Source organism: Paramormyrops kingsleyae, chromosome 8 (genome assembly GCF_048594095.1).
Source record: "Paramormyrops kingsleyae isolate MSU_618 chromosome 8, PKINGS_0.4, whole genome shotgun sequence".
NCBI lineage: Eukaryota > Metazoa > Chordata > Actinopteri > Osteoglossiformes > Mormyridae > Paramormyrops > Paramormyrops kingsleyae.
Window position 1 is genome coordinate 30,751,164 of NC_132804.1, and position 27,875 is coordinate 30,779,038.

The 27,875-nt window shown below is 49.8% G+C and overlaps 2 protein-coding genes across 4 annotated transcripts; both read left to right on the forward strand.

The window, feature by feature from the left end:
* Positions 1-1,266: 1,266 nt before the first annotated feature.
* Positions 1,267-18,418, forward strand: ncoa6 (nuclear receptor coactivator 6). Of its 2 annotated transcripts, none has more exons than XM_023796731.2 (15): positions 1,267-1,549; positions 2,586-2,882; positions 3,118-3,273; positions 3,473-3,589; positions 7,367-7,495; positions 7,603-8,370; positions 8,676-8,822; positions 8,920-10,063; positions 10,338-10,462; positions 10,573-14,382; positions 15,780-15,833; positions 15,982-16,012; positions 17,185-17,223; positions 17,440-17,606; positions 18,027-18,418. In XM_023796731.2, exons 2-15 carry the CDS (start codon positions 2,636-2,638, stop codon positions 18,077-18,079), a joined length of 6,987 nt encoding a protein of 2,328 aa, XP_023652499.2. In that variant the 5' UTR covers positions 1,267-1,549; positions 2,586-2,635; the 3' UTR covers positions 18,080-18,418. The 2 variants fall into 2 exon arrangements, with proteins under 2 accessions (XP_023652499.2, XP_023652500.2); XM_023796732.2 differs by having other exon boundaries at positions 2,589-2,882.
* Positions 18,419-18,935: 517 nt separating this feature from the next.
* cyld2 (cylindromatosis (turban tumor syndrome) 2) lies at positions 18,936-27,779 on the forward strand. Of its 2 annotated transcripts, none has more exons than XM_023796594.2 (14): positions 18,936-19,039; positions 20,216-20,669; positions 21,907-22,036; positions 22,387-22,601; positions 22,701-22,860; positions 23,189-23,318; positions 23,636-23,743; positions 23,942-24,021; positions 24,099-24,165; positions 24,527-24,659; positions 24,753-24,861; positions 25,116-25,234; positions 25,309-25,513; positions 25,666-27,779. In XM_023796594.2, exons 2-14 carry the CDS (start codon positions 20,232-20,234, stop codon positions 25,839-25,841), a joined length of 2,070 nt encoding a protein of 689 aa, XP_023652362.2. In that variant the 5' UTR covers positions 18,936-19,039; positions 20,216-20,231; the 3' UTR covers positions 25,842-27,779. The 2 variants fall into 2 exon arrangements, with proteins under 2 accessions (XP_023652362.2, XP_023652363.2); XM_023796595.2 differs by having other exon boundaries at positions 23,231-23,318.
* Positions 27,780-27,875: the final 96 nt, after the last annotated feature.

A 27,875-nucleotide genomic window follows, 5' to 3' on the forward strand; every position in this document is an offset into this window, starting at 1 on the left:
TTCCTCAGTGGCTGTAATTTGTGGCATTAAATCGTGTCAATTTCTATGTAGCTTGAAAAATGGCAGCAAACTTCACTGCATTTAGCATCGCTTTGAGATTATAACAGCATACTGGGTTCGCCATGACAACCGCAGAGCACCTAGCAAGGGGAGAGCTGGGTTTCAATACTCACTAACCCAGCAGCACTGGCTGCAGTTGTCCTCTTGTTTTTGATTGTGCACCAGTGACTGACTGGGTGATCTGACCTCAATATCACATTCTAATTGACCTTTCATAGATTTTCCATTGTGAGGAAATGTAATGTGACTTGTTTCCAGTGTGCCCAAACATCCATTTCCAAAATGAAAAATGTCCTGCATTCATTGTAGTAATAAAAGTGGAGCAAAGATGCTTGAGTGTATTCATGTACATTGAATCTGAAAATTGTATGAAAAATGTATGTAATTTTAGATGTACTGTAATGCATTCTTAAGAGTTAAAGTATTAGCTACTTACTGTGTCATATTAATATTCTGCTTGAGAAAAACGTCAAAATATAATTTCAAAAATAATAAGAATTCAGTGTAGTTGTTTTATTTCCAACTGCCAATCCCTTTGTTTTTACCCTTTATCATAATTTTTTTTCACTGTATTCATAGCCACGTTTTCTTATTAATATTGTCGATGGAACAGTGGCTCAGGGGGTAGCGCTCTTGTCTGCCACCTCCAAGGGCTGGGAATTTAATACTGTGTTTGTTCTGCACGTATGTGGAGTTTGCGTGTCGTATGGGTTTCTTCTGGGTTCTCCAGTTTCCTTCGGCAGTCCAGAGTGTATGTGCAACCTATTGCAGACCGTCCAGGGTACGTCGAATGGAGACGTGAAGGGGTGGGGTCTTCTAGGTACCCAGAGGCCAGTAACTAGATTACCGGAACTGTAATCTTGTATCATTGTGTTAAATAATGGAAAACAAAAATAATAAAAATCATGTTTTAGGAAACTGACTAACCCATGACTAGGTGAATGTCATGTAACGACAAATGCTACATGAAAAATATTCTCCGCGTTATATTAATTTAAATATATTAATTAGAGTTACGATAAAACTGAGCGTAACATACAGTTTTATGAAAAGCAAGTTCAGGGGGAACAGAAAATTTGCAACCTTTTATGCGAACCCTATCTTGAAGGTTCTGCGCGGCTATTGGCTGAGATCTCCTCCAAACAAATCGGCTTTTACTGAATTAAACGAAAACCCGTAACCAATCAAATTCTTCGATGTTTCCGTTCTCACTTCGGTCATACAAAAATAAAGCCGCATTTTTGCGTAAAATACGGAAGATGACTATCGTGGCTTGTAGTTGATTTTAAAAGATTATTGTAAAATTAGGCGCTATTTGTGCTTTTATTTGTAAATCATGCGAATAAACGAAATACTTAGGTAGCCTATAGCACGATATAAGAAAGAGAAGCTCTTCTATCCATTCCCTGTGTTGTGACGGCCGCTCGTTCTGTCTTTCGTTACTGAATAGTGGGATTTGTATCCAGATGGACTGAGTGATCTAATAAAGGTTGGTTTTCAATCAGACTATATATTTTTTGCAATCGATAAAAATGCACAGATGATTAAACGAATCATATGGTTTGAAAAATTGCTTTCTAAACAAACACTTCGAAATGTTGCCATGTTTTTTTTCTTGGCCTGTAATTTTGATATCCAGATAGACAGCAAGTGAATTATTAGTTTGCTATTTCGTTTTCTCTGTGAAACAAGTGCTGCAGACATAGTTATTTATTCCTACGCAATAAAATAAATGATTGCTGCGAATATCGATATGGTGTATATACAGTAAACCGAACTATTTATTATGAAGTTGTAAACAAAACCAACGACATTTGCAACAGATAAACAATGTCAAAACCAAACGTCTAAACTGAAGCAGATGTGATTTTAGAAAATAATGTTTTTCGCGGTTTACGATTTCCTTGATTCGTTTAAGGTATTCGTATATGTCCTGCATTCATTGTAGTAAAGTGGAGCAAAGGCTATAACGCACAGATATATCGTGTCTCTAATTTTGCCTTGCCAACCAATGCAAGAGGTAGTTAAAACACCTAATGGGCGCCTGTTGATGAATTGATTTTTTAAATTAATTTATGTGGCGAGTTAATTGACCAAAATGAGCACCATTCTTTCACATGTTACGTATCTATCGAATCATTATAACCTATTGTACCTGTAATATAACGAATATGTTATGGGACGCTATGAACATCCATTCAGCCAATAAAACGCGCTGGGATTATTTTTTGGGGTAATTACTTGAATCAGGTGTGTTATCGGTATAATACATGGAGTTTTGAGAACCTTAAAAATACAAATTTATAAATATATAAATAAGCAGTATTTGAATTGCTGAAATTATAAATACTGAACTTTTTGGGGGCTGTGGGGGTCCTGATGATTATGTAGCCATTTTTGGTCTTAGAAAAGTGTAAAAACAGATGAAATTTCAGGCTGTCTTGCGCAAGTGTGACATAGCGATCCCGCAGTACAGGCTATGATGTGTTACACAGCTGTGTGGCACTGACTCCTAATGCTTCCAGTAGGACCAAAGTGTGTAAAGACGACGGCCACTTGCCTGCGAGACACTGCGATGGCACACAGGCCCAGTCGGCGACACACGCTGGAATTCAGTGGCCACCCAGACGCGGACCTGGACTCGGGAGTTGAGGAGGATGATGGTGACGAGGGTGGTGGTCACCATGAAACCCTACCCAAGGCTTGGAGTCAGAAGGAAGACTCCACCATCTTCATCGCCTTCAAGGGGAACATGGACGATGAGGACTTCCAGGAAAAACTGGATGGCATCCTACACAGCATGCCAGGCCTCCTGCAACTGGGTAAGCATAGCTGGAGGCCAACTCTGTGTTCTGTAAGCGGCTGAAGACGAGGCGTCACTTTCATCCCATGTTACTTTGAGTAGCTGACAGAGTGATTATTGAGTGTTATATCATTCTGTAAGGAAAGGAAAGTATTGTATGCACTGATTGTTGTGTATGATGACTGTATGATGTGTTGTGAAAATTCGAGATTGCTGTTACTATATTTTGTAAAAGTTTTCAATGTTTCCCCCAGGCCTGGAGAGACTGCAGCCTCGACACGTAGAGCCCTGGAACAGCGTCCGTATCACATTCAACATCCCGCGCGACGCCGCTGACCGCCTGCGCCTCCTGGCACAGAACAACCACCAACAGCTACGCGACCTGGGCATCCTGTCTGTGCAGATAGAGGGTAGGGGCTGGGTATGGAAATGGGGGTGGGCATGGAGCTGGGGATGGGTGTCAGCATGGGGGTCATACTGAAAAATTCATTGTTTTGTCACTTGACAATCCCATGAAAAGGCTGTGGTAGTTATTATTTACACTGCTCTCTATCAGCTGCTGTTTTAAACAATATAATTAACAAAGATTTTGTCACCCCTTCCACGTAGGGGAGGGCGCTATAAACGTTGCAGTGAACAGAGGTCAGGAGGTGCGGCCCAATGGCCCAGTTGGGGCTGGCGGTCAGATGCGAATGGAGGCTGGTTTTCCCATGCAACAGGGTCCTGGTAAGGGCTTGTATTATTACTCTATCGGTCTCTCTGTCTGTCTTTATTACATCTGAGATGTAATTGAATTATTGGTATTGTTTCATGGTCATGGTTATATATATGGTTTAATTTAAGGATTTTTGTTTTCCTGTTATATTTCATCTGGGAATGAATTATGGAAATTTACCGTGAAGTATATTTTTCTGAGGAAATTGTATGTGTGTGATTATATGCAGTGATTCACCTCCTGTGGACTTTTCCGCGTTTTGTAGTCTTTCAACTTTGAGTCGATTTAACTGGGATTTTTGAATTTTGCACTTTGAAGGTGCCAAACGTGACACAAAGGTTAAACAAAAAGGCAGACATTTGTTAGCCGCATAAGAATTTACCCCCCACACTACCTTTAGCTGCAGTTACAGCTTTTTTTTTTTTTTTACAGATTTTTTGGGGTTAGTCTTTTTTAGCTTTGAACATCTGGATCCTGCAATTTTTGATCATCGTATTAAAAAAACTATAGACTTGAATGGGGATCATTGGTGAACAATCATTTGGAAGTCTGTGCACAGATGCAGAGTCGGATTGGGATCTGGGCTATGACTGGGCCATTCATACCACTCCAGTGTAGCGCTGGCTGTGTGCTTAGGGTCGTGAACCTCTGCCCAAACCTTAGGTCTGTTGAGCTCAAGTCTGTTGAGTTGCCCTGTATTTGACTACATTCAGCTTGTCCTCAGTCCTGACCAGCTGAAAATCATTCCCATCACATGATTCTGCCACCACTATGCTTCATCATATTAATGGTGTTTACAGGATAATGAGCATTTTTGCCTTTTTCCACACATGTCGTTTTTCTCTGAACATTGTCATCTGGAGGGTTTTGGATTTTATATTCCTGCCTGGATAGCTGTTGCAGTCTATACAATTTTCTGTTCTGTCATTCTTGAGGTAGTTCTCCCATTGTGAGTGATGTCACGGTATCTGGTGCTGATTGGGTGAATCGGGTTGTTTGTCGGTCCTGCAGTGATTGACCTACCACAGCTCCCCGTAGACCCCATGTCTTTATGATTGCTTGTCTCTGTTGGACGGGCATTAGCTCGTGGGAGAGGTGCAGTACAGGGTGTACCTGGTCTCCGTGATGCTGGAGAGCTCCTAGATCCCGTTCTGGAGTGTCAGACTACAGATGGATGGTTGGGTTTGGAGCACTGGTTCACTCGCGGGCTGCGAACGAGATTTCCGCCACTTAATCCACTGCATCCTGTCGGGTGTCGCTTTTCAGGTCAGGCCTGAAAGAGTAGCCGTTAGGGAACAACCATGAGGCACAAAGCATTGATGATAGCTTGCCAGCCCCTGAAGGTTTGTGTCTGTTTCTTGGAAGTGTGTTGTGAGTAGTTTCAATGCAGGCTTGATATTATTTTCTCGGGGCCGCAGCAAAGGTGGCAGGTACCCAGTGATGATGAAGGGGGGCATCCAGTACTGCCTGTGTTCTCCATGGGCACTAAAGGCTGTTTTTTTTTTCTTTTGCTTCCTGGTTCATAAGCACTTGTCAGTAGCCTGTACGTTAGGTCCAGGGTTGAGCCTAATTGTGGTTTACCCAGACACTCAGCTAGCTGTCAAACTTAGGCACGTCATTCAGGCAAATTCTGAAGTGCCATCTGGCTTGGGGACCGTGATCATTTGCATGATGCCCAGCTGCAGCCTCTTTTGGATTCCCTCCTTTGCAACATGACAGTCAGGTTCAGGGACTGGCTAGGGATGTTGATGGACCACCACCCTAAGGAGGGCATGCAGGTCAAGCCTCCTTTAGGGCAGGTATATCTTGTATATTTATAACATTTTTAACAGTGAAGGGCTGATCATCAAATATGATAAACTGTCATTTTCTGAGTAATATCTTTTGATTTGCACTGTCTGCACTGAATTGAATTTTGTTTTGCAATCAAACACTTACATTACTGACATTATTCGGCAGTACTGCTGCCTTCTTTACTGGAACGGATTTGTTTTTCAGACACACAGAAACACTCTTCACTATCTCCCCTTATAGATAGTTAAATTTGCTGTGTTGAAATGATTAGCAGTAGATACTCCTTGTGAAATTTAAGTAGAGCAATGTTTGCAAAATGCCTTTCTAACGATATTAAACTAATTCCACACAGCTGACATTCTCCTAATTGTTTAGTATGCTGGTGTGCAAAGCCATATGGGTCACTATTTTAAAGGGAATTGTCGGTGGTAAATATTAGCTCTTTTTTTAACCACTGGCCTGTTGTTTCTGTATCAGCCGATGACTGATACAATCGGTGCATCTCTAGTTTATTGTTTTAATCTCTCATCCCTTACTCCTGTGGTTTGGTCTGGCAATACTGTTGTGTGGTTTTATCCCTTGTTGGTCTTTAATTTTCAAATAAAAATTAAAACATTGTACCATGCTTTGATAAAAAAATGTTCGCTTACTTACTTTCTCATGGCTGTGAGCGAACCATGGAAGCATTGATTTTTTTATTTACCTATTCAAGGGGAACCTCAGCTAAAGTTGGGCAGTGACAGTCATAGTGATGTTCACTGGCAGGTGAGGCATAGTTGATAGTAATTCTAGTCTTCGGCACTCAACCCAGGTCAGTACAGCTAGTCCCTCATCCAGGCCCTGGCGATTGATGTCCCAGGTGGCCAGTCATCTGGCGGGATCGGCTGCTGCTAGCCTTGGTCGTTCTAGCTCTGAATGGCAGCATTGCACAGAGCTTCCAACCTTAGCTAATCCTGTCCCAAGACAGTGGCTACTGGGAGGCCAGTGACCACCCCAAGCATGAGGAACCATACCCTTGGAGGCCCACCAACTTGAACAGTGGTGGCATGCTCAATGAGCATGTCCTCGTGTACACTGGCAGTGGGGAGGGTAGACGGACAGGGCCTGTACCAAACAACTCCAATCCTGCATAGTCATGGTGAGTGGCATCCTACTAACTAGGCTTTGAAGATCACCCAGAATCCTAGTCTGTGTCTCTGTCCTGATGCTCTTGTGGTCTTTGAACACCAGCCAAGGCAGGGATTGGTAGGCAGTTTGTGCCTCACCGGACTGCAAGGGGGCTAGTCTCCACGCTCACCAGTGAAGCCACCACTGCCTTCATATCATCTGAGGGCATCAGTTTAGTGAGAAGTTGGTGGGCACTGAACCTGGGCTCCCTGGTGCCACCACCTTCCGGGTATGGAGTTGGTGGCACTCGTAGCTGCTATGAAATGCCGCCCCCGGCCGGCCATGATTTCCTAGTCCCAGTGTAAGGTGACCTGAAGCATCTTGGGAGAAGGAGAACTGTAGTTTGCATCTATTTCATGTCCTGGCTGCATGTAGGGTGGGATGGAAGGATTGCACAGTTTACAGAAATAAAAGCAACACACACAGACACACAGCATAAGAAATGCCACAGCCGCTGGGCAACAAACAAAATGAAATTACCTAAGGCGAGCATTCTCCGAAAGTGTTCCCCCTGGAGTCCCGCTACATGGGGGGGGGGGGGGGTTTGTTTTCTGAAGAAAATACTAGCGAGACTAAGTGTTATACTTTGTAAACATCTCCAAAAATCTGGTATGACGGAGGGTCTCTGATGTCCTTCCTTGTCGATTGCCGGGGTCAGCCTGTGGTAGATGCACTTTTCCTGTGGAGCAGGTCTCCCACAACAGTGGTGCTGGTCAGGGGAAGTGGCTTTTTCACTGTACCAGTGGCAATCGACCCTCCACGATATATCTATATGTGTATTCACGATGTATTTACCACTACCACCCCCCCCCCCCCCGTTACCGCAGGAGGCATACGAATGAACAACCCCGCCATGATGATGGGTGCTTCTGGCCCAGGTATGCCTCCCCAAGGCATGGTACCTGGGGTTAGTGGTCAGATGCAGACCAGACCCCCTCGAGCCCCTTCCCACGCAGGTATGTGGCCCCTTTTTCAGGAGAATAATCCTCCGTAACCCCACATAGCCCCATGTCCTTAGCTGCTACACAGTACTCTGTATACTTTGCTTTTTCCCACTCTTCAGATTCCATGGACCCAATGCTGTCAGGTCTCCAGCAGCACCAGCAGCCTCCAGTGCCAACCCAGCAGACGGCCCACGGCCCGGTGGCCATGCCTCCCCAGGGCCACCCCATGCAGGCTGCCCGTCAGCTGAACCCCACGGCCCTGCAGCAGCAGCAGCACCACCAGGCCCAGCTGGCAGCTTCCCATGCTCCTTTTCATGCCTCCAGCCAAACTGCTGTTCCCACTGGCTGGAACCAGCTCCCATCAGGCATCCTGCAGGCTCCGCCCACCCAAGGACATGCCTGGCGTAAAGGCCCCATGGGAGGGGTGACGCGCCCGTCCTTGCCGCAGATGCCCAGCCACCCGCCACCACCATACCCCTTTGGGAGCCAGCAAGCCGTCCAGGCCTTTGGCCCACCAGGGCAGCAGCAGGCCCAGCCGCCGGGCCAGTTTGCAGCTCCCCAGCCTAAGCCCCCACCAGGAGGGACCCCGGGCATGGCTGTGCCAAGAGGCCCACCGCCGTCCCCTTTGCCGCCCTCCTCTGCCCCACAGGTCCACCTCGCAGGCCGGTCCCCGGGGTCCTCGCCCTCGCCATTCCAGCACGGCTCCCCTGGAACCCCTCCGACCCCGGGCCAGAACCAGGCCCAGATGGGCCCACGCCCACCCACCCCGCAGGGCGGCTTCCCTCAAGCGGTTGGCTCTCCTGGCAGAGCTGCACTGGGGCAGCAAGGCAAGATGCAGCCTGGTTTTATGGGCATGACTCAGCAGGGTGCCCAGCCCGGCATGGGAGGTAGGGGCCTTCTGCACTTCTCACTGGGCATTAATTTGATGAACACTTTCATTTCTTATTCCGGTGCTAAAATGTATCAGTAAGCTAGTTTGTCTGAACTGTCTGATTAAATAGCTGAAACCTCATTGCCATAAAGACTATAAAATGGTGAAACCCAAAAGCACATGTACACGGTCTCAGCATGAGTAGGACCTCCTGAGTTCTTATCCACGAGTCGTGTAGTGCACCTGTTTCCGTACTTGCCGGCTGTTTAATTGATGCACCAGCGATGGCCTGGCCTACTTCACAGTGATGTGTCATCCCAGGCATGCCGAAACGGATGCCAGGGAGCTTCCCAAATGCGCAAGGTGCTCAGAACTTCATCCAGGGACAGCCGACGGCTGGTGTGACAGGCACGCCTGTGCCCAGCAGCAGCCCGCAGGTGCAAGGGAGCCACAGCATGCCGCACGTGGGTACGTACTGCTCACCTGAGGCACGTCAGCGTGGAAGATCTCCGGAGGGGGCAATGGTCAGTGGTGATTTGATTGTGTTTCTGGACTTTGCCCCCAGGAACACAGATGACTTCGCCAGCTGTGAGCCACATGCAGGCAGGTCCCCAGGGCAATATGATGGCTCTCCAGCCCCCACAGGTCACCCAGGCTCAGGGCATGGGCATGCAACATCAGCCTATCTCCTCCACCTCCTCCTCTGCAGCCTCATCGCTGGGGCAGGTGGTTCAGGGCCAGACTGGAGGATCGGCAGTGACCCCCAGGCCCCAGCTTGGGGGCCAGGCACAGATGGTGCTGGGAGCTCAGTCCCCCGGCATGGGCCCACACAGGGGCATGACTCCCCCCAGGCAGGTGGCACCGCAGCAGGGCCAGGTGGTCAGTGGCCAGGTAATCCTGCTGCAGCAGAATGCGAATGCCATGATGGAGCAGATCGCATCTGGGCAGATGCAGGGAAACAAGCAAAGCTTCGGGGTGAAGGGGCAGCCGGGGGCCATGCAAGGTCAAATAATGCGCGGCCCAGCACCCAACATGCAGGCCAACCCAGCCATGTTCCAGGGACAGATTGTCCAGCAGCAGCCGCAGTCTCAGCAGGTCCCGTCCAATGGCGGGCCTGCCCAGACCATGGCCCTGCATGGGCCGCAGATGCGACTTCCAGGAGGCCACCATATGGTGCAGCAACAGCAGCAGCAGCTTCATCAGCTACAGCAGCTTCAACAGCTACAGCAGCAAAAACAGCAGCAGCCGCAGCTAATGACGCCGCAGCAGCCGCAGCACGGGGATGCCAGTGGCAGTGCAAGTGACATGCCTCTGCAGCAGATGGTGCCGGAGATGCAGGCCCAAGCGCAGCAACCTCCGCCTCCGCCGCCGCCTCCACAGCAGGCCGGCATAGCTGTGGGCATGCCCCCCGGCAGCGGCCACTTCCCCGCGACTCATGGGCTGCCCTTCAACCCCCAGTTTGCCGGCCAGATGGCGATGGGTGGCCAATGTGGGCAAGCTGGCGGCTTCCCTGGAAACAAAGATGTGACGCTCACCAGCCCCCTGCTGGTCAACCTGCTTCAGAGCGATATCTCTGCCAGTCAATTTGGGCCCGGTGGGAAGCAGGCTGGTGCCGCCCCAGCTAAACCCAAGAAGAAGAAACCCCCGCGTAAGAAGAAGGGCAGTACCGTTGGAGGAGCGGCAGGGCAGTCGGCCGAGGAAGCTCCTGGGTAAGGATGGCCTCAGCGGCCATGTGGACATGAGCGGGAAGGTTTAGCTTGAGTTTGTCTGCTTCCCTAGACTCATTGGGGTTTGTTTAGATTGTTTAAATTAAGGCAGGTAATCTCCCTGTGAAAGTTAGTGGGAGGTCTGCATCTTCTGAGTTGTTTTTATCTACATTAGGCAAGTGCCCAGAAGAGAGATGGCAACTCTATTGAGCTAAATGTGGAAATACTGAATCTACCCCCTGAATCTCTTCTTTCACTGTCTTGCTCTTGTGTAAAGGGGTATGCCTGAGATTCGGTCCCAGGGGATGGAGGAGCTTGAGGGCCAAAGTGGCGGCACTGAGCAGGGGCCCAATCTGGACCCCGCTGGCCCCAAACACATGGAATTTGGAGGCAGGTCTCAAGGTAACTCATACTTCATATAGATGGATGTTTATTGCAACCTGTTATTCTCAGGCATTTCTTATTAACGTTAACCAGTGCTATCATAATGCTTAATTTATTATCACTTGTAGGATTTCCCGCGCAACCAGGAGACCAAAGGGCAATACAGCAACTTCAGTTCATGCAGCAACAGCAACAGCAACAAATGCAGCAGCAGCAGCAACAAATGCAGAGACCAACCCCAGGCCAGGCAGGGATGATACCACAATCCCAGCAACAGCTACATCTTCACCAGCTTCAGCAGCAGCAGCAACACCACCACCAACAGCAACACCAGCAGCATCTGCAGCAACACCAACAACTACCGCAGCAGCAAATGCAACCACACCAACACCATCAACAACAGCCACCACAAAATCAGTTACAACAGCAACAACAGAACCAGCTGCAGCAGCAAAATCAGCTCCAACAACAGCAGCAGCAGAACCAGTTACAACAACTACAGCAGCAGAACCAGCTGCAGCAGAACCAATTACAACAGCTACAGCAGCAGAACCAACTACAGCAGCTACAGCAGCAGAACCAGCTGCAACAACAGAACCAACTACTACAGCAACAACAGCAGAACCAACTACAACAGCTACAACAGCAGCAGAACCAGATGCAACAGCAGCAACAAAACCCGATGCAACAGCTACAGCAACAACAGAATCAGCTGCAACAGAACCAGATGCAACAATTACAGCAGCAGAACCAACTGCAACAGCAACAGAACCAACTACAGCAACTACAGCAGCAGAACCAGCTGCAACAGCAACAGAACCAGCTACAGCAGTTACAGCAGCAACAGCAGAACCAGCTACAGCAGCAACAGCAGAACCAGCTACAGCAGCAACAGCAGAACCAGCTACAGCAGCAACAGAACCAACTGCAACAGTTACAGCAACAGAATCAGCTGCAACAATTACAGCAGCAACAACAGAATCAGCTGCAACAACAGCAGCAAATGCAGCAGCAGCATCACTCACAACAACAGCAGCAGCAGCTGCAGCAGCAACACCAGCTACACCAACAGCAGCACCACCACCAACAGCAGCCGCAACAGCAACAGCAGCAACAGATGATGATGATGCTCATGATGCAGCAGGAACAGGCTAAGATGAGGATGGCACATCCGCAGCAAGGAAGCCACACGCCCAGGGCTGTGCTTAATCCAGCTGAAGTGCAAAGGCCGCCCGTATCACAGCAGGGCAACATGCCTGCCATGATTAACCTGCAGGGCCATGCTGGAATCCCGCCATCCCCAGACAAGCCGCGGGCTGTCCCCATCATGATAAACCCCCAACTGGCCGGACCTGCAAGGAGGATGCCAGTGCCTGTGACTGAAGTTGGGCAAGGTGGCTTGCCACCAACCTCTGAGGAAATTCCTACAATACCTGCCACCCAGAATCCATCAGCCCATGAGTCTGTGCCACCGGCAAACATTGGGCAGGGTCCGATACTGAAGTCTGGACCATCGCCTGTTCCACAGCACCAAGGCTCAGTTCCACAGCAGCAGCAGCAGCAGCAGCAGCCCCAACAGACGGGCTCCATGCCAGGCTCACATGGCCTCCATTTCCCCAGTGCCCCTACTGCTACAACCCAGAGTTCCAGGCCCAAGACTCCAAACCGAGCTAGCCCTAGGCCCTACCACCACTCACTCACATCCTCAAATCGCCCTCCCAGCACAGAGCCCTCTGAGATTAACCTTTCACCAGAGCGGCTCAATGCTTCCATTGCTGGTCTTTTCCCTCCACAAATTAACATCCCGCTGCCTCCCAGACAGCCTAATATGACCCGTGTGTTTGATCAACAAGGCCTCAATCCCACTACCCTGAAAGCCATTGGACAGGCCCCTCCAAGCCTGACCTCGCCTTCTCCCACTAACAATGGCAACAATCAGCAGTCGTTCCTGGCCGGGAGTGCCACAGCTACACCTGGAAAGGCGGAAAGGCTGCCACCTACTGGTCCAGCAAAGAGAGCCAGTCCAAGCAACAGTCGCCGATCCAGCCCGGCTTCGAGCCGGAAGACGACCCCCAGCCCTGTGAGGCAGAGGGGAGCTAAAATCACCCCGGGCTGCCCCCCACATTCTCAGGCTGCCATCACTGTCCAGAGCGTAGGCCCTGCCCCCCATTCGGTGCTGCACAGCCCCATAGCGATGGCCCCAGCAGCTCTGGAGCCACAGAGCTCCTTCCACAATGTCCATGCCAAGCTTACAGATGTGAGCAAGGACATCCCAGTAACCTCCGCAGAGCAACAGCGAGCGGGAGCTCCGCTTCAGAAAGAGCCATCTGCTTTGGCAGCCAGGAGCCCCGCTGTAGTGGCGGAGCAGAGGGGAATCGCTACCGAGGAGATGGCCAGACAAGATGTCCCTATGGCTAACCGGACGCAGCCACATGTAGGTGTGCAGCAGGAGTTGAAGCCAAGCCCATCCCCTGCACTCCGGGAGGCTCCGACCTCACTGAGCCAGTTGCTGGACAACTCAGGAGTGCTCAACGTGTCCCAGGATACCAAGCAGGAGGGCCTATTGGAAGGCGGCCAGGGGTGGAAAGAAGCAGGGGCTCCCTCTGTAGATAAGGAGATTCAGAACCCGCCCAGTGGCCCTCAGGCCCCCGACACCAGTGGTCCAACTGTCACATCTGAAGGAGAGTCCAAACCCAACCCCTTCCCTGCTCCTTCTCCCATTCCCAGGCTCAACACCACTGTCAGTCCCAGTCCAAATCCAAGTCCCTGTACTGGTTCTAACCCAGACCCCATGCCGAACGTGTCTCTGGTGTTGCAGAAGCCACAGTCCTCTTTATCGACGGCATCATCATCGTCTGGTCCCACAAATATCACTGTCTACGTGACATCCAATGCCGTTAGCTCCCCTGCCAGCACAATGCCTCATGTCAGCCCGGCCCTCGTTTCCACCGTGGTCACCATGCCCAACAAGAACATTAAGCCTCTGGAAGCTCGTCTGACGACCACTGCTGCCATGGCCAATCCCCGTCCTGCATCCTTCATCACGACACCCATGTTAATCAACCCCGTTTTTCAAGTCCCTGCTTCTACTGGGGCTTCGACCACCAGCATCCGGCCTCAAGCTGTCACCATGGTGGGATCGATTCAGATGCCAGCCAGCATACAGCTCTCGCCGTCCCCTAATGTCAGGGCCGTGACCCTGCCGTCCTCTGCCGGGATAGCCAGTGGCCAGCCTGGTCGCCCAGCACCACCACAGATCCAGATGCCTTCTGGCCAAGCCACCAAACCCCCCCAGTCAACACGGCATCCACCCAGCACCCCAAAACAGGAAGGCAGCGCCCCTACTGAGATGTCTGGGGGGCAGCCTTCTCCGCGACCCGGTGCTGCCACCCTGTCCCCCTTCACTCAGCCCCTGGCGTCACCACCTCCTTGCTCGAGCCCGGCAGTTTCTCCGGTTTCTGCCACTACCTTTCGGAGGACCCCACTGTCACCACCACCGACTGTGTCCACGACCAAATCCAGCCAGTCACCCACAACCAAGGCTGGTGCGGCTTCCGCAGACGTCACTCAGAAAGCCGAGCCCCACAAGACTCTGGGCCCCAAAAGGGCCCCTGCGGCCCCTGGCTCCGTGCCTTCCCCAGCTCCCCCTGTAGCCAACACCGCCGGGGAAGCACACCAACCGGCCGCTAAACAGCCGAGCCCAGCCGCTCCTCTCCCCTCCCCCGTCCCTGCCCAGGCCTCTCCCTCTACTCCTTGTACTCCTGCTGCTGCACCTCCAGCTCCGACTCCCCCAACTCTGTCGGGTGGTGCTCCGGCCCCAGCCGTCACTCCCCCTGAGCTCCAGACTCCCCTTGTGGTGATGGAAGCTGGCCAGCCAGCCTCGGCTGCACAGGCGCCGGAAGCCACCCGCAACCCAGGAGAGCAGCCTGGGAGCCAAGGTAACGTGCCTGGCTGCAGAAGGGGAGTGGAGGGGGCGGGGGGAATGACAGTTCATGCCAATGCTATTTTATGCCCTCGCAGCCATTTTTGTGTAGCCTGTAAGGTACCTCATGCCTATTGGCCGTTTCTGCGCAGCCTGTAAGGTACCTCATGCCCTCGCAGCCATTTCTACGCAGTCCCTAGGGTACCTCATACTCCCAAGGCCGTTGCTGCGCAGCCTGTAAGGTACCTCATACTCCCAAGGCCGTTGCTGCGCAGCCTGTAAGGTACCTCATACTCCCAAGGCCGTTGCTGCGCAGCCTGTAAGGTACCTCATACTCCCAAGGCCGTTGCTGCGCAGCCTGTAAGGTACCTCATACTCCCAAGGCCGTTGCTGCGCAGCCTGTAAGGTACCTCATACTCCCAATGCCGTTGCTGCGCAGCCTGTAAGGTACCTCATACTCCCAAGGCCGTTGCTGCGCAGCCTGTAAGGTACCTCATACTCCCAAGGCCGTTGCTGCGCAGCCTGTAAGGTACCTCATACTCCCAAGGCCGTTGCTGCGCAGCCTGTAAGGTACCTCATACTCCCAAGGCCGTTGCTGCGCAGCCTGTAAGGTACCTCATACTCCCAAGGCCGTTGCTGCGCAGCCTGTAAGGTACCTCATGCCTCCAAGGCCGTTGCTGCGCAGCCTGTAAGGTACCTCATACTCCCAAGGCCGTTGCTGCGCAGCCTGTAAGGTACCTCATGCCTCCAAGGCCGTTGCTGCGCAGCCTGTAAGGTACCTCATGCCTCCAAGGCCGTTGCTGCGCAGCCTGTAAGGTACCTCATACTCCCAAGGCCATTGCTGCGCAGCCTGTAAGGTACCTCATACTCCCAAGGCCGTTGCTGCGCAGCCTGTAAGGTACCTCATGCCTCCAAGGCCGTTGCTGCGCAGCCTGTAAGGTACCTCATACTCCCAAGGCCGTTGCTGCGCAGCCTGTAAGGTACCTCATACTCCCAAGGCCGTTGCTGCGCAGCCTGTAAGGTACCTCATACTCCCAAGGCCGTCGCTGCGCAGCCCGTGAGGTACCTCATGCCGTTGTGGCTGTTTCTGTGCAGCCCCAGCATACATCATGCAGTGCCAGGTCAGCGTCACCACATTGGACCTGCAGCCTGATGACAGAGGTGACACATAATTACCCTGCATTTGCTACACAGGATTATTCCATTAGCTGCATCTCTCTAATAATATTATCCGAGTCACTGCAAGAAATTTAGGAAATTAAAAATGCAGAGGCAGTTAAAGACTGTAATTACCTTAATCTGAATGGCTATGGTCGCCATTTCCAGTTTCTGTGTCCTTGTGGATCTCATACACTGCTCCATTCTCCCGATTCCTCATCACATGCTCTCAATGTCCATGTTCATGCTTCACAGTACCGGCTCAACTGGACACACCTGTGACAGAGCAGCCTCCCATCGGTGCTGCAGGTATGTCATGCTGAAAGGCCCAGTTATATTCACATGTCATTGTAATAACTGTAATGCTAATAGCGGTGTGGTGGGTTCTTGCTAATGGAAGCAGTGAGCACTGTATAATGCAGCCATTTATTTTATCTTTCTCTCCCTCCCCAAACAGGAGATGAGACGGCGTCAGTGACTGAACAGGGGTGAGACTTCCAGACATAGATTAGTGGTTAGGGGAAATGAAACTCTGGTGTGTGTCTGTGTGTGTGTGTGTGTGTCTGTGTGTCTGTGGCATTGTGGGGATCAAACGTTCCTGCAATGTGATGAAAACTGGTGATTCTGATGTAGCGGGACATTTTTTGGTCCCCACAAAGGGAAAATCAATTTTATAAAAATCTGTGACTGCAATCAAAAACCTAAAAGTGCCAAAAATCTTGTATTTTGTTATGTTATTTATGGTTAAGGTTACGGCTGGGTAGGGGTTTAGGTTGTCATGTTAAAGGGGATTAAAGTTTTCCCCATAGAAATGAATGGAGAGTCCCCATAAAGATATGCATGAATACAAACACATGTGTGTGCATGTGAGCCCTGTGATGGTCTAGCATCCCATCCAGGGTGTCTCCCGCTTTGTGTCATGTGCTGACTGGGGTATACCGTATTTTCCGCACTATAAGGCGCACTAAAAAGCCTTTGATTTTCTTAAAAAATAACAGTGATTCTTTAAATCCAGTGCGCTTTAAACGTGGATTAATTTCTGTTGTGCATACTGAACTCGAAGCGATTTGAATGTTTTAGTATTGAAAAGTGAGTGTATTGTGTAGTGCTTCACGTGTTATAAATTAACAATTTCAAGAGTTATTATGAATACGCTGACTTTTGATTTAGTGGTATAGGACCATATTATAAGTGTTCAATTTTGAGTTATTGTTAATAGGCTGACTTTTGATTTAGCGGTATAAGACTCTTGTTTTTTTACGTGTTAAAGAGTAGTGAAGACGCTCGTAAACGTTTGAACAATGTTGACAGTAATTGTGAACACGTGATGTAAAATAAATTTTCGTTGACTGGCTTATCTGACTGTTTTGCTTAAAGCGCCTTAAAGTCCGGTGCGCCTTGTATGTGGAAAAAGTTTGAAAATAGACCACTGATTGACGGTGCGCCTTATAATGCAGTGCGCGTTATAGTGCGGGAAATACGGTAGATTTATTATTATTTTTTCAATTATTTCAGGTGAATAACTGGGTCAGCAGTTTACATTTAAAAAAAAAACTGAATTCTATGTGTAGCACATAATGAAATAGGACACTGGTCATGCTGTGGATAGTCTGACAATGTTTATAAGTGTTGATTCACCGTCGATTTTTCACTTCCACAGTGTGAAGAAGAGAGAGACGCCCTCCAGCTTTGTGCCAAGGTACTACAGCACATGTTTTCATTTTTGGGAAGCCAGTGGAAGTGATCTGCTATATTCTCGGGAGGAAACTAACTGGTAACATGGCTTAGCAACAGATAAGGGGGAAGATGTTTATAGAAGACAGAACAGATAGGATCATTCCAGACTGAGACAGGCGGGCACCGGTTACCCAGAATGCCCACTGTTATTAACCGCCCGACCCCTGACCCCTTTTAGGGATCCGAAGGCTGGCCCAGAGAAGCAGAAGGGACCCGGTCGGCGGAGCTCACGAGTGGAGAAGGAGCTGGAGGAGGGGCCCGCGGCCTCGCAGGAGGTCCCCGAGAACGGGCAGAGGAAGCGGGCAGCCAGGCCGGGCTCCGCCTCCAGCACGGCCGCTGCTAAAGGTACGAGGCGCCAAGGGTCCAAGATGGTGGATGGGTAGATACCCGCTGGGTACTTCCCTGGGGAGAGCCTGTGCTGGACTGGGTGGGCAGGGCATATGCAAAGCTCTTACGGAGGGAGGGTCTTTGGGTTTCTGTAGCAGTTTGCCATTTAATTTACATTTTTATTTATTTAGATGCTTTTATTCAAACTGACATACATTTTTGAGAAAGCAAGGTCAGCCAGTCCCTGGAGCAATTGAGGGTGAAGGGCTTTCCTCAGGCGCCCAGTGATGACATCACTTTACTGATCCTGGGATTTGAAGCAACAACCTTTTGCCCACAGAAACCACACTAGGCTGGATTCTTCACTGTGGCATTGCCTCTCTCCATCATTACTGTCCCTAATCTGATGCCCGTGTCCCCGCTGTCCGTTTCTCACAGATGCCAGTGCTGCCGCAGGTCCGGTGCAGGCCAAACGGCGGAAGTCAAAATGAACCTCTCTCACCACCCCCCCCCAAGCCCCCCCGGTGCTGGTGACCTGTAGCATGCAGCTGTCCTTGAATCTCTCGACTGCCACCCACCCCCTGGCCTGCTTCTTTTAAAGATGAAGGAACCTTGTACAGATATTTGTTTTAATAACAGTTAATATTGATGTCGTGTCTCTGTGGCAATGTGTTTTTAAATTAGAATGGTTAAAGTTGTACCTTTTATCTGTGTAGGCTATTTTCCACTCCAGGTGCTGGAATAATGATGTGTTTAGTGTCCTAATCATGAAAATACTACAGTTCCTGTATTTTGTTGCAAAATTAAATAAATTTTTTACCACCTCTCTGGCTTTGCCGTCACCATGGACTTTGATCTCGCCAAATGCGACTAATCCGCTGGATCAGAGTTTGACTTTGGTTCGAAGTGAGCGGTGTGGTGATTTGCACTGTAATGAAACGTAAATTACGACTTGCATTGTTGTCCAAAATTTTCAGGATCATAATCCTGAAAAGGAGTATGATCAGAAGTGAAAGTACGTTAGGGAATGTGAGTGCATGTGTTAGTATATATTTCTCTAACATACTTGCCTTCTTCCGGTTTTTGATTAAATGGCCTTCCAAAATATAAAAAATTACGCACAAACTAAACTGCAGGAAATACCGCTGGAAGTCTTGCATACTATAGATATCCTGTAGTTCCTTCGGTTATGGAGGAAATTGCATGTAATTATATCTTTCTTGGGCGTGCAAGGGGAATAAACGTTTGTTCAAACATAGTGCAGGTACATAAGAATGTGGTCATTTGAGCGAAGGCGACAGCAGCCCGCGGCACATGATTGGATGAGCGGAGACGGCGGCTGCGGACGCGCCCTCGGCCGGTCCCTGCGGGCTTCCTGGAAGCTTCGGGCGGCTTTTACAGCGCAGCGATGCCTGGCGCCGTGTAGCCGCGTATGTGCTCGTCTAGCCGCGGTAAGTCAGCCCGAATGTTTCATTTTCGCGATGGCTTTGGAAGTTTCATAATTAGTTATTAATCTATCTTATATTTGATATAATCCTGGCAAAAGTCTCAGACAAAAAGAAAAAGCAAATAACATCCCGGCCACTTAAACGTGCTTTTGTTCGATATGAATTTATGAAGTGTTCATATTGTTTACTAAGGGTGGTCTATGCAAAAGTATTTTAATATTTAAAAATAAAGTTATATTCTAAAACAAACACACGGAAACAGGCATTTTCCCTTATATGTTTGCTTTCCCTCTTTTTACTAAAGTTATTTTTTTAATTTATTGAGTGACAAACGTAATTATAAAAAACTGAATACTTATTTATTCAGTATTCTGTATGTTAAGTAATTTACATCGTTGTACATAGAATGCGAAAGAAATGAGAAAGAAATTGTCAGACAAGGGTATAAGTTTTATATGAAAGTGTAGTTTTTATTACTTTGATAAAACAGGTGCGTATTTTACTGGTTCAGATATCTCGCTGACTCGCTTTGTGCGACGCCATTGAATTTCTGCTAAACAAGACAAAGGTTAAGAGACTTCGTTAGGAATTAGTGTAAATCCCACATCCGCGCAAAAACAAATGCTTATAATTTTATTGTATTGTTTTATTGTAGTATGTCGAGTATGTAGGTCTGTTTTAAATTTCTCAGTCACAATATAACGAAATGAATATTTGCGTCATTGGCATATGATTTAACTAGTGAACAATTAAACTTTTGTCTCCATTTGGGGATGTAACAGTATCTCACTTTAGACCGAATACTTTCTTGCGAAAGTAATGATTTATGTCAAGGTTATGCTGAGTGTCTCAGCGCGTGCGAGCCTAGGGCGCAGTCTTCTGAGAGGGCGCCGATTTGGTGAAACTGGCCGGTTGAATTTAGCGGGGAGAGGGCTCGCCACATTTGCTTTGACCGGCACTGTCTGCAGGGTTGGAGGTTTGAATCTCGCATCTGCTCCATGTTTGGATTTTGCATGATCTCCCAGGGTAGTTAGGCTAAATGGCGCCTCTGAATTGCCCGTTGAATGTGTATGGGAGTGCTTGTGATTGTGGGCTGCCGAGGTCTATGTATGATGTTTGTATGGAAGTGGTACCGTCCCATGCTGATACCTTGCTGATATGGGCTCTGCTGTCCCACAGGCAGGCGTGGGCACCCATGGATCTGGCAGAGGACTGCAGTGATGGCTACTTCATCATCACTAGGGGGAAGGCACGCAACAGCCTGCGTGGCATCCAGAAGGGCAGTGTGGGGCGCGTGCAGGCCCGCACAGGGGGGGAGCTGTCTGTGTGGCTCCTTGGGGCCTCCTCGCACGCCTTCCCCAGGGGCGAGGTGCTGGTGCGGCGGGATGACGGCCTCTTCCTGTCCCGCCACCAGGCTCAGCTGCTGCTCTTTGTGACCCCAGCCGCTCGCCGGCTGGAGCTGGTGGCCAATCCGCAGCTCTTCCTGGCCATCTGCAGCCTGGCCTGCAACGACCCGGTGCTGGTGAAGCACGCCAAGGCCCACTGGCCGGGCCTGCTGAGGAAGGTGGTCCAGATCCAGAACAAGAGCAGCCTGGAGGATTTCCCCATGCTGGGCTTTGAGGTGGAACTGCTGGTGAGAAACCTGCCCGTCCTGTCTGATGGTGTTGGGGGGGGGAGGGGGGGGGGGCACGTGTGGCGGCTTCTCTGTAGGACAGTCTGAGCATTTTTATGTGTGTAAGCTGATGGCGGCTGATACCGTTTATTATGTGGTTTAGTGTTAGAGGAGCAGAGCTTGGATGTCACTACCAAGAATGCAAAGATCGCACTTGTGGTTTTGGCAAGACCGGTTTTACTAACTTACCTCCCAAGAACGAACTCGGGGAGCAGTGAATCATGGGACTGGGTATTTTTACCCTTGTCTATACTTCTGTATTGGAACTGGTCTTTGCCAGTGGAAGATGATGTAAAACGGGGACACGAGAACACAAGTACAGTGAGAAGCAGCCCTTGGGATACCAGAGCAGGACACTTTACTGACACGGTCTGTGGCTCAGTGGGTTTGGGCTCTGTGCTTGTGGTCTGCAGGTCGTTGCTTCAAATCCCCTGGCTGGCAAAGTGATTTGAACAATGGGCCCTTGAGCAGGGCCATAAAGCCCCAAGTGCTCCTCAGACCGCTTCCTTAATTATATATCACTTTGGATAAATCATTTGCTCAATAAATAAAATGTACATCCATCTTGAATAAGAAGAATTAACTACATAGGCTAATGTACGTACAGGTTTATATGTATGTAATCCCACAAAGCAAGATTACTTTATTTGTCACGTACATAGTAATACAGGTACAGCATGTCGTGAAACGTGTACCTGGTCAATCCGAAGACGGCGCATAAATAGGCATTGGCTTATGAGGCTTTTTATAAATTAGTTGAAGTAATAAGGTAGGAATAATGTTGAAGGCTATGTAATGTAATACGCTCCAAACTGTAAGCTGTGCCTTATCCAGAAGATGAGATTTGGATATAGGTTTTGGGTTTCAAACAGGCACCTCTGAGCATGAGGAAAGCGAGTCACTTTTCGTGTGTCTGTACCACCCATTAATTATCTGGTTTTCCGGGACAAAATTCCAGAAATTCTGGCCTGATTATCCAGCTGCTGCCTTAACTTAGCCATCCAAAGGGAAATTCAGATATTAGCCACTGTGGTGAGTAACTGCTTTCAGCATTGCAGGCTCTAATGAAAAACCACCCATTCACCCGACTGCCACACCACTGCAGGGCTTAGGGTTACATTCACAGCGTTAGGACTCAGTCTGCTTGGTGCACTGTGGCCTGCTTGTCTTCAGCTTTTCTCCCAAATCCTGCCCTCAGGACTCGGACCAGCACTGTCCCGGCCGGAAGTCCGGCCCGCTGCCTTTGTTCAGTGCCGGTGACATCGTTCAGGCCGGCTCGAGCTGCCCGGCTAATGCGCACTGGGCCTGGCCCAACAAGCCCTCAGAAGGTCAGTTGCCAGGGGAGGTGTGGCTGATATGTGGCAAAGGGGATCAGCAACCCTTAACCGTACCCCGAATGAACTGGGAAGACTGGTGAGAATTGATCTGTGTTCCTGGTCGGGGGGGAGGGCAGCAGGTTTGTGTCACGATGAAATGGAAGAGGAGATGGGGTGATTATTATTTTTTTTTGTTAGTTTTTTTGCTGTCGAACTGGAAAAGCAGGCCAAGGCGATTGGGAATGCGGAAGTGTGCCTGGAAGCACACCTACAGGGTGCGCGCTTTTTTCGGGGGGGGGGGGGGTGGTGGTGTGCTAATGGCAGCTCCTGACGGCAGCTCCTGACATCTGTATTGCTTACAGGGCTGGACCTGAAGATCACCTCCTGGTTTGGCTCGCTCCTCAGTTTAGGACCTCCTGAGGGGGGCGGGGATGGCCTTGGACCCCCCGAGGAGCCCCTGCTGGAGGTGGGCTCTATGGTGGAGCTGGTGACCGACAAAGGGGCCCCGGCATATGGGCTGCTGCGGTGGATGGGCACCCTTAAGGGGAAGAAGAAGACCTGGGCAGGCGTGGAGCTGGTGAGGCCCTGCTGGCAGCGCCGTCCTCGGGCCCCATTCTCTCCCTCCTGTCCTCCCCTGGTACCTCTGGTTCATTCATGCTGCCCCAATCCCCCCCAGGACCGCGAGACCACCAACGGCACGGATGGGATGTTCGGATCTCGCCGCTACTTCACATGCCAGAAGAAGCGTGCCGTGTTCGTGCCCCTGGGCTTCTGCCGACCGGACGCCCGCTTCCTGCCGATGCCGGCTCCTCCCCCTCAGCACGGCAAACCAGAGGGTCAGTGCGCCGTTTCAGTCCCGCAGAGGTGGCCATCTTTGTTTATTCATTATAGTTGCTGTTTGCACCGTAAACAGATTATTGTTGCTTAGAAGTGTCTGTCAGTCCCGCTCTGCCGGGCCGGTTTCATTCTGCCCTTTTCAGCCTGAATGAGTCACACAATCTGCTCCGGGACATATAGCCAAGCTCTTCCGTAAACTTTTGGTTTAATTTATTTTTGGCAAGAAATGCTTGTGCCAGGAAGATTTGAACCCGCAGCTAGTAGGTCAGCCTGGCCTTCCTTCCACCCAAGGCAACGTGGCACACTCTCTCGGTCTGTCTGCCTCAGAGTCGCACCTAGGCATCGACACAGATGTTCCTCCCGTCCCAGAGGCAGAGGCTTTGCAGCTGCTAGAGGGCAGGATGAAAGGGATCCAGGGCCACTACAACTCCTGCTATCTGGACTCTGCCCTCTTCAGGTAGGAGGCTGAATCTCTCGGTTGATATGCGGAAGCTTGCTACTCTCATTCAGAGCGTTCTGGTGTCACAGCCTGGCTTCGGACCCCCGGTGGTCTTGGTGGCAGCTGAAAACGTGCTGTTAATTGTGTATCTTATATTTTGTTTTCTTTGCATTTGTCATCAAGAAAATAATTGACAAGTTGAGTAATGAGTATGAGTAAGAATGCGATTAATCATATCAATCTTAAATTTTACCTGAAAGGTGTGAACACAGCCTGGCGTTGCTTCCATTTTTTGACAGCAGCACCTCCCTCACCTACCCGCTGTTTCTCCTCAGCTTGTTCAGCTCCTCCGCGGCCCTGGATGGGGCGTGTCAGGAGGCCGCCAGCACGGGCAGGGAGGCTCCCCGCATCCTCAAGCGGGACATCATCAACAAGCTGCGCAGGTAGGCCCTGCTGTCGTGCTTTCTGCTCGACACGCCCCAAGCTGACATCTCTGCTGTTTCTGCCGCTCTGGGAACCGGCCTGTTAAATATCCGGCTGCATAATCACGAGCGAGGAATGTGTATGTGAGGCACTTGGGAAACCCGCTTATTTTCCACGCGACCAAATGGAAATCGACTGGTTTGGTCTGATTTGTTCAGCCAGGGGTTTGTTCCAGCTGAGAGCGTGATGAACTTCCGGAAGCAGCTGGGCTGTGACTCTTTCCTGACGGAGGAGAAAGGTAGCCGCTTTCCTTAGAGCTAACCTCGTTCTTTCTGAATGTGGAACTGACGTCTGGTTTCTGCCCTACCCTTGCAGACCCTGAGGAGTTCGTCAGCGTCCTCCTTGAGCGAGTGCTTGGCATGAAGCCGTTGCTCAGGATCAGGTCTGAAAGCTCTGCTTTCCCGCTGATGTCTTCATGCCTCCCCCTCCCCTTAAACTCCAGCATATAATGATTTCTTTCACCAAGTGAGGGTGTCTGTTGATGTTAAATAGTAATAAATTCCTTTCCCAATTGATCCACTTATTAACTGCATATTGACAAATGTGACTGTAAAACCTGTAACGTGACACTTGAAAAATGATTCTACCTGAATAATGACTTAGGATCTGAAGTAAACATTAAACTGTTCTCTCTGTAAAGTTTCTTAGTTTGTGTGTCCAATTTCTTACCAGATGCGAGCTGCTTCTTGTATGATGATTACTGTTATGATAATTGTTTTATTCTGGTCTGTTTGGGCTTATAGGTCAGAGAATGGTATGACCCAAGATGCCTACACCTTCCAGATCATCCTGGATAAGGACCAAGTGGGAACAGCTCCCACAGTGCAGGAGCTGTTGGATGCCTCCTTCGTGTCGTGTGGCCTCCAGCTTGAGGAGGTGGGCAGTAGGGGGTACTCGCAGTCCCCGGATCAGCAGGCACTGGGATGCGACCACTAATCCCTCCAAAATGACTTTTTCTTCCCATCCCAGACCCCTTTGTGCTTCATGGTCCAGATGCCGAGGTTTGGGAAGACGTATAAAATGTTCTCCCAAATCATTCCCTCCACTGAGCTGGATGTCACTGACCTCCTACACAACTGTAAGTTTGAATCCGGATGGGGCAGCTTTTATGCTTCAGAGCCTTTTTAAGGGGATATTCTTAGTTTAACTATGGGGACTCTTGTGTGGGGGAGAGTGCAGTGTGATTTAGAACAAGGGGACTGTGAGTCCTGGGCAGTGAACCCTGCCCCCATCACAGAAACCCACCCCCTGGCCCCATTACTGACTCCCTGCCCCCTTTCACCCCACTCTTCCTTGACTCCCATAACCCCCCCCTCCCCATTATCACTGTAGCCCCCCGGGAATGCTTTGTGTGCGGCCGCCTGGCACAGCTGGAGTGTGCCACCTGCCTGAGGGACAGGAAGCTGCAGCCCGGCAGGATCAAGCAGTACTGTTGCCTGTGCAGTGCCCAGGTACTGTAGGGCTGCAGTGCACCGGCCCGTCTCCGTGGTTACGGATCTCATTGCTCTGACCTTCCCTCCCCCAGGTCCATGCTCACCCACTGCGGCAGGACCATACTCTCCGCGCGCTGACTGTGCCGGCAGAAGTGCCCGAGGGCGCCCCCTTGCCGCGGCACCGGCTGCAGCTATACGGCGTGCTGTGCATCCGGACCAGCCACTACGTGGCCTTCGTGAAGCACGGGCCGGGACCCCACTCCTGGCTCTTCTTCGACAGCATGGCCGACCGCTGTGGTGAGACCCTGGGGGGCGGGGCAGGACGGGACGGGGTGGGGGGACACGCCCATGGACTAGCGATGGCGGGGTGTGGAAGGTACTCCCTGCGCTGATAGGGCCTGCTGTCCTCCACCCTGACCATCCAGCTCAATCCTCCTGTCACTTCTCAGGTGATGACAGCAGAGGTTTCAATGTCCCCGAGGTGAGGGGCTGCCCGGAGGTGGGGGACTTCCTGACTCAGCCCGAGGAGACGCAGGCGAGGGCAGACCTGGAGCTGGTCAGTGAGCACGTCAGCAGGCTGCTGTGTGACTCCTACATGTGCTTGTATGAGCGGGCGCCCGTGTGACTGTCCTGACGGCACCACCCCGCACCCTCACATGCCTGCCAGGGCCCCAGCGTGTCCCGCATGGCTCACGCGTGTGCTAACGGGCCGTGCTCCAGCCAGTCAACGCGGGATTGACGTGCTGGGACCTTCCAACACATCGCTATGACACTTTTTGTTCTATCGTTTTGTTTAATCCTTTGATTTCCGGATCGATATTGAAAATATCACAAAAATGTTGATTTTGCTTTATAAACCGTTACTGTGGCCTGTGACATATATTGAAATATTTATACAGAATGACAATGGACGCTTTATATTTTTATATGTGAGTGTTATTATTCAGCTGTTGTTTTCTCTGTTTGGATGCATGATTAAGCAGAATGATTTATGTTCGGGGGAATTTGCGTTGGATTCGAATAATTTTATTTCAGAGTAATACAGGTCTAGGTGACTGTCGCACGTTTTGTATTTTGTTTATAGAGCAAATGCATCTATCCAAAGCGACTCATGTTGTTGAGAACGCAGGGGCAGCCAGTCCCTGGAGTAATTGGGATTAAGGGCTTTGTTCAGGGGCCCTTCGGTGACATCACTCCACTGACCGTGGTATTTGAACCAGCAACCTTCAGTAACGTAGGCACAGGTCCAAACGCACTAAGCCATACAGCGCCGCCCACTTGCCGTTATCTCGCTGTTTATACAATCACATTTTGGGACGGCAGGTCCGTAGCGCTGGTCTGTTTTCTCTTGTTTAGGAAAAGCTGAAAATGGCTGTCCTGCTCTCATTTTTATAGTCAGATCACCTGGAAGCATTCAGTATTGATAATTTTTTCCCACATCACCACCTGTTTTTATTAACAAACAACTTAGATCTCTTCCACTAGAGGGCACTGTGCGCATCTAAATTGTTAATGTACATCATGCTGTTTACTCAGCCTGTGATTTAGGGTTGAAGAATTTTGTCTGTAAACAGACATTTTTTCTGAAAGACATGAAATAGATCTGTTGGCATGTAACCTTGCTTTAGAGTCCACTTGTCACCTTTGCATAGTTTATGCTAGGCTTGCTTAAGCTGTATGTTCTACCATTGTCCTCACCATCTAGGTTTTTGATCTATGTGGTTTTTGCTAACATGATTTATGATCTTTTAGGGGATTTAAGACATGAGCCTTTTTTTTTTACTGATAGCCTTAGAGATCCACTTGATCCAGCTGTAGCCTGATCCCTGGACTTTACTTCCTCTTTATTCCTGTGGTGAGCAGTGGGGCTGATCGGTGGCTTTCACACGCGTCTCCCTGGAAGATGTCTGGTGTTCTGGTAGATGGAGGCAATGACAGCTGCTGATTGCCTTCTCATGTATCTACTTTGTCAGCCAAAACGTGGACTGACTGTGGGTCCTCAAGGACCAGATTCGGAAACGCTTTTAAGGAATGCAGTAGATTTAATGCTTGGCCTGTAATGACCCAAAGGTTTTTGTGCACACGGCCCCTTTGGTGTGTTCATACCTGGACATCGTGGTCAGCGACGCACATATTTCAGGGAGGACCTGTTCAGCTACTTGTGGCTATGACAAGAAAGCTAAATATTTGCAGGGAAGATGTGCTCATTGCTATAGGAGAACAAGTGTAATTTGCTCTGGATGAAAGTATTAGGTAAAATTACAAGTATGTACATGTGGCAGAGTCCTTCCACTGGTGTAGTACATGTTCAGAAACACAGATTCCTTCAGCATTGTCCAGCTCATACAGATCACGCTTGCTACTTTGCCTGTGACTCACTGGTAAAGTGTCAGACTCCTTACTGAGTCTCTGCTCTGTATCCATTCTGATGTTTTTCTTTGTTCTCTCTCTAAAATACAAGAAACATCACATGCTATTGATCTTCTATGCTATACACACAAACCACCTCAGTTTTACCGATTTTATATGCATAAAAAAATAAAGACTTTCCTTCCTTATTGAACACCTTTGAACTTTGGTGCTGGTGAAAACTAAAGAATGCAGTGGACCACAAGGAAAGCTAATTGATTCTTGAACACATCAAATCAGAACTTTCACT

Coding starts and splice junctions, on each gene's coding strand:
- ncoa6 (XM_023796731.2), top strand. CDS start 2,636: ATGGCACACAGGCCCAGTCGGCGACACACGCTGGAATTCAGTGGCCAC. Junction 17,224..17,439: donor CCCTCCAGCTTTGTGCCAAG/GTACTACAGCAC, acceptor GACCCCTTTTAG/GGATCCGAAGGCTGGCCCAG. Junction 17,607..18,026: donor CAGCACGGCCGCTGCTAAAG/GTACGAGGCGCC, acceptor CGTTTCTCACAG/ATGCCAGTGCTGCCGCAGGT.
- cyld2 (XM_023796594.2), top strand. CDS start 20,232: ATGGATCTGGCAGAGGACTGCAGTGATGGCTACTTCATCATCACTAGG. Junction 22,602..22,700: donor CCTGGGCAGGCGTGGAGCTG/GTGAGGCCCTGC, acceptor AATCCCCCCCAG/GACCGCGAGACCACCAACGG. Junction 24,660..24,752: donor GTGGCCTCCAGCTTGAGGAG/GTGGGCAGTAGG, acceptor TTCCCATCCCAG/ACCCCTTTGTGCTTCATGGT.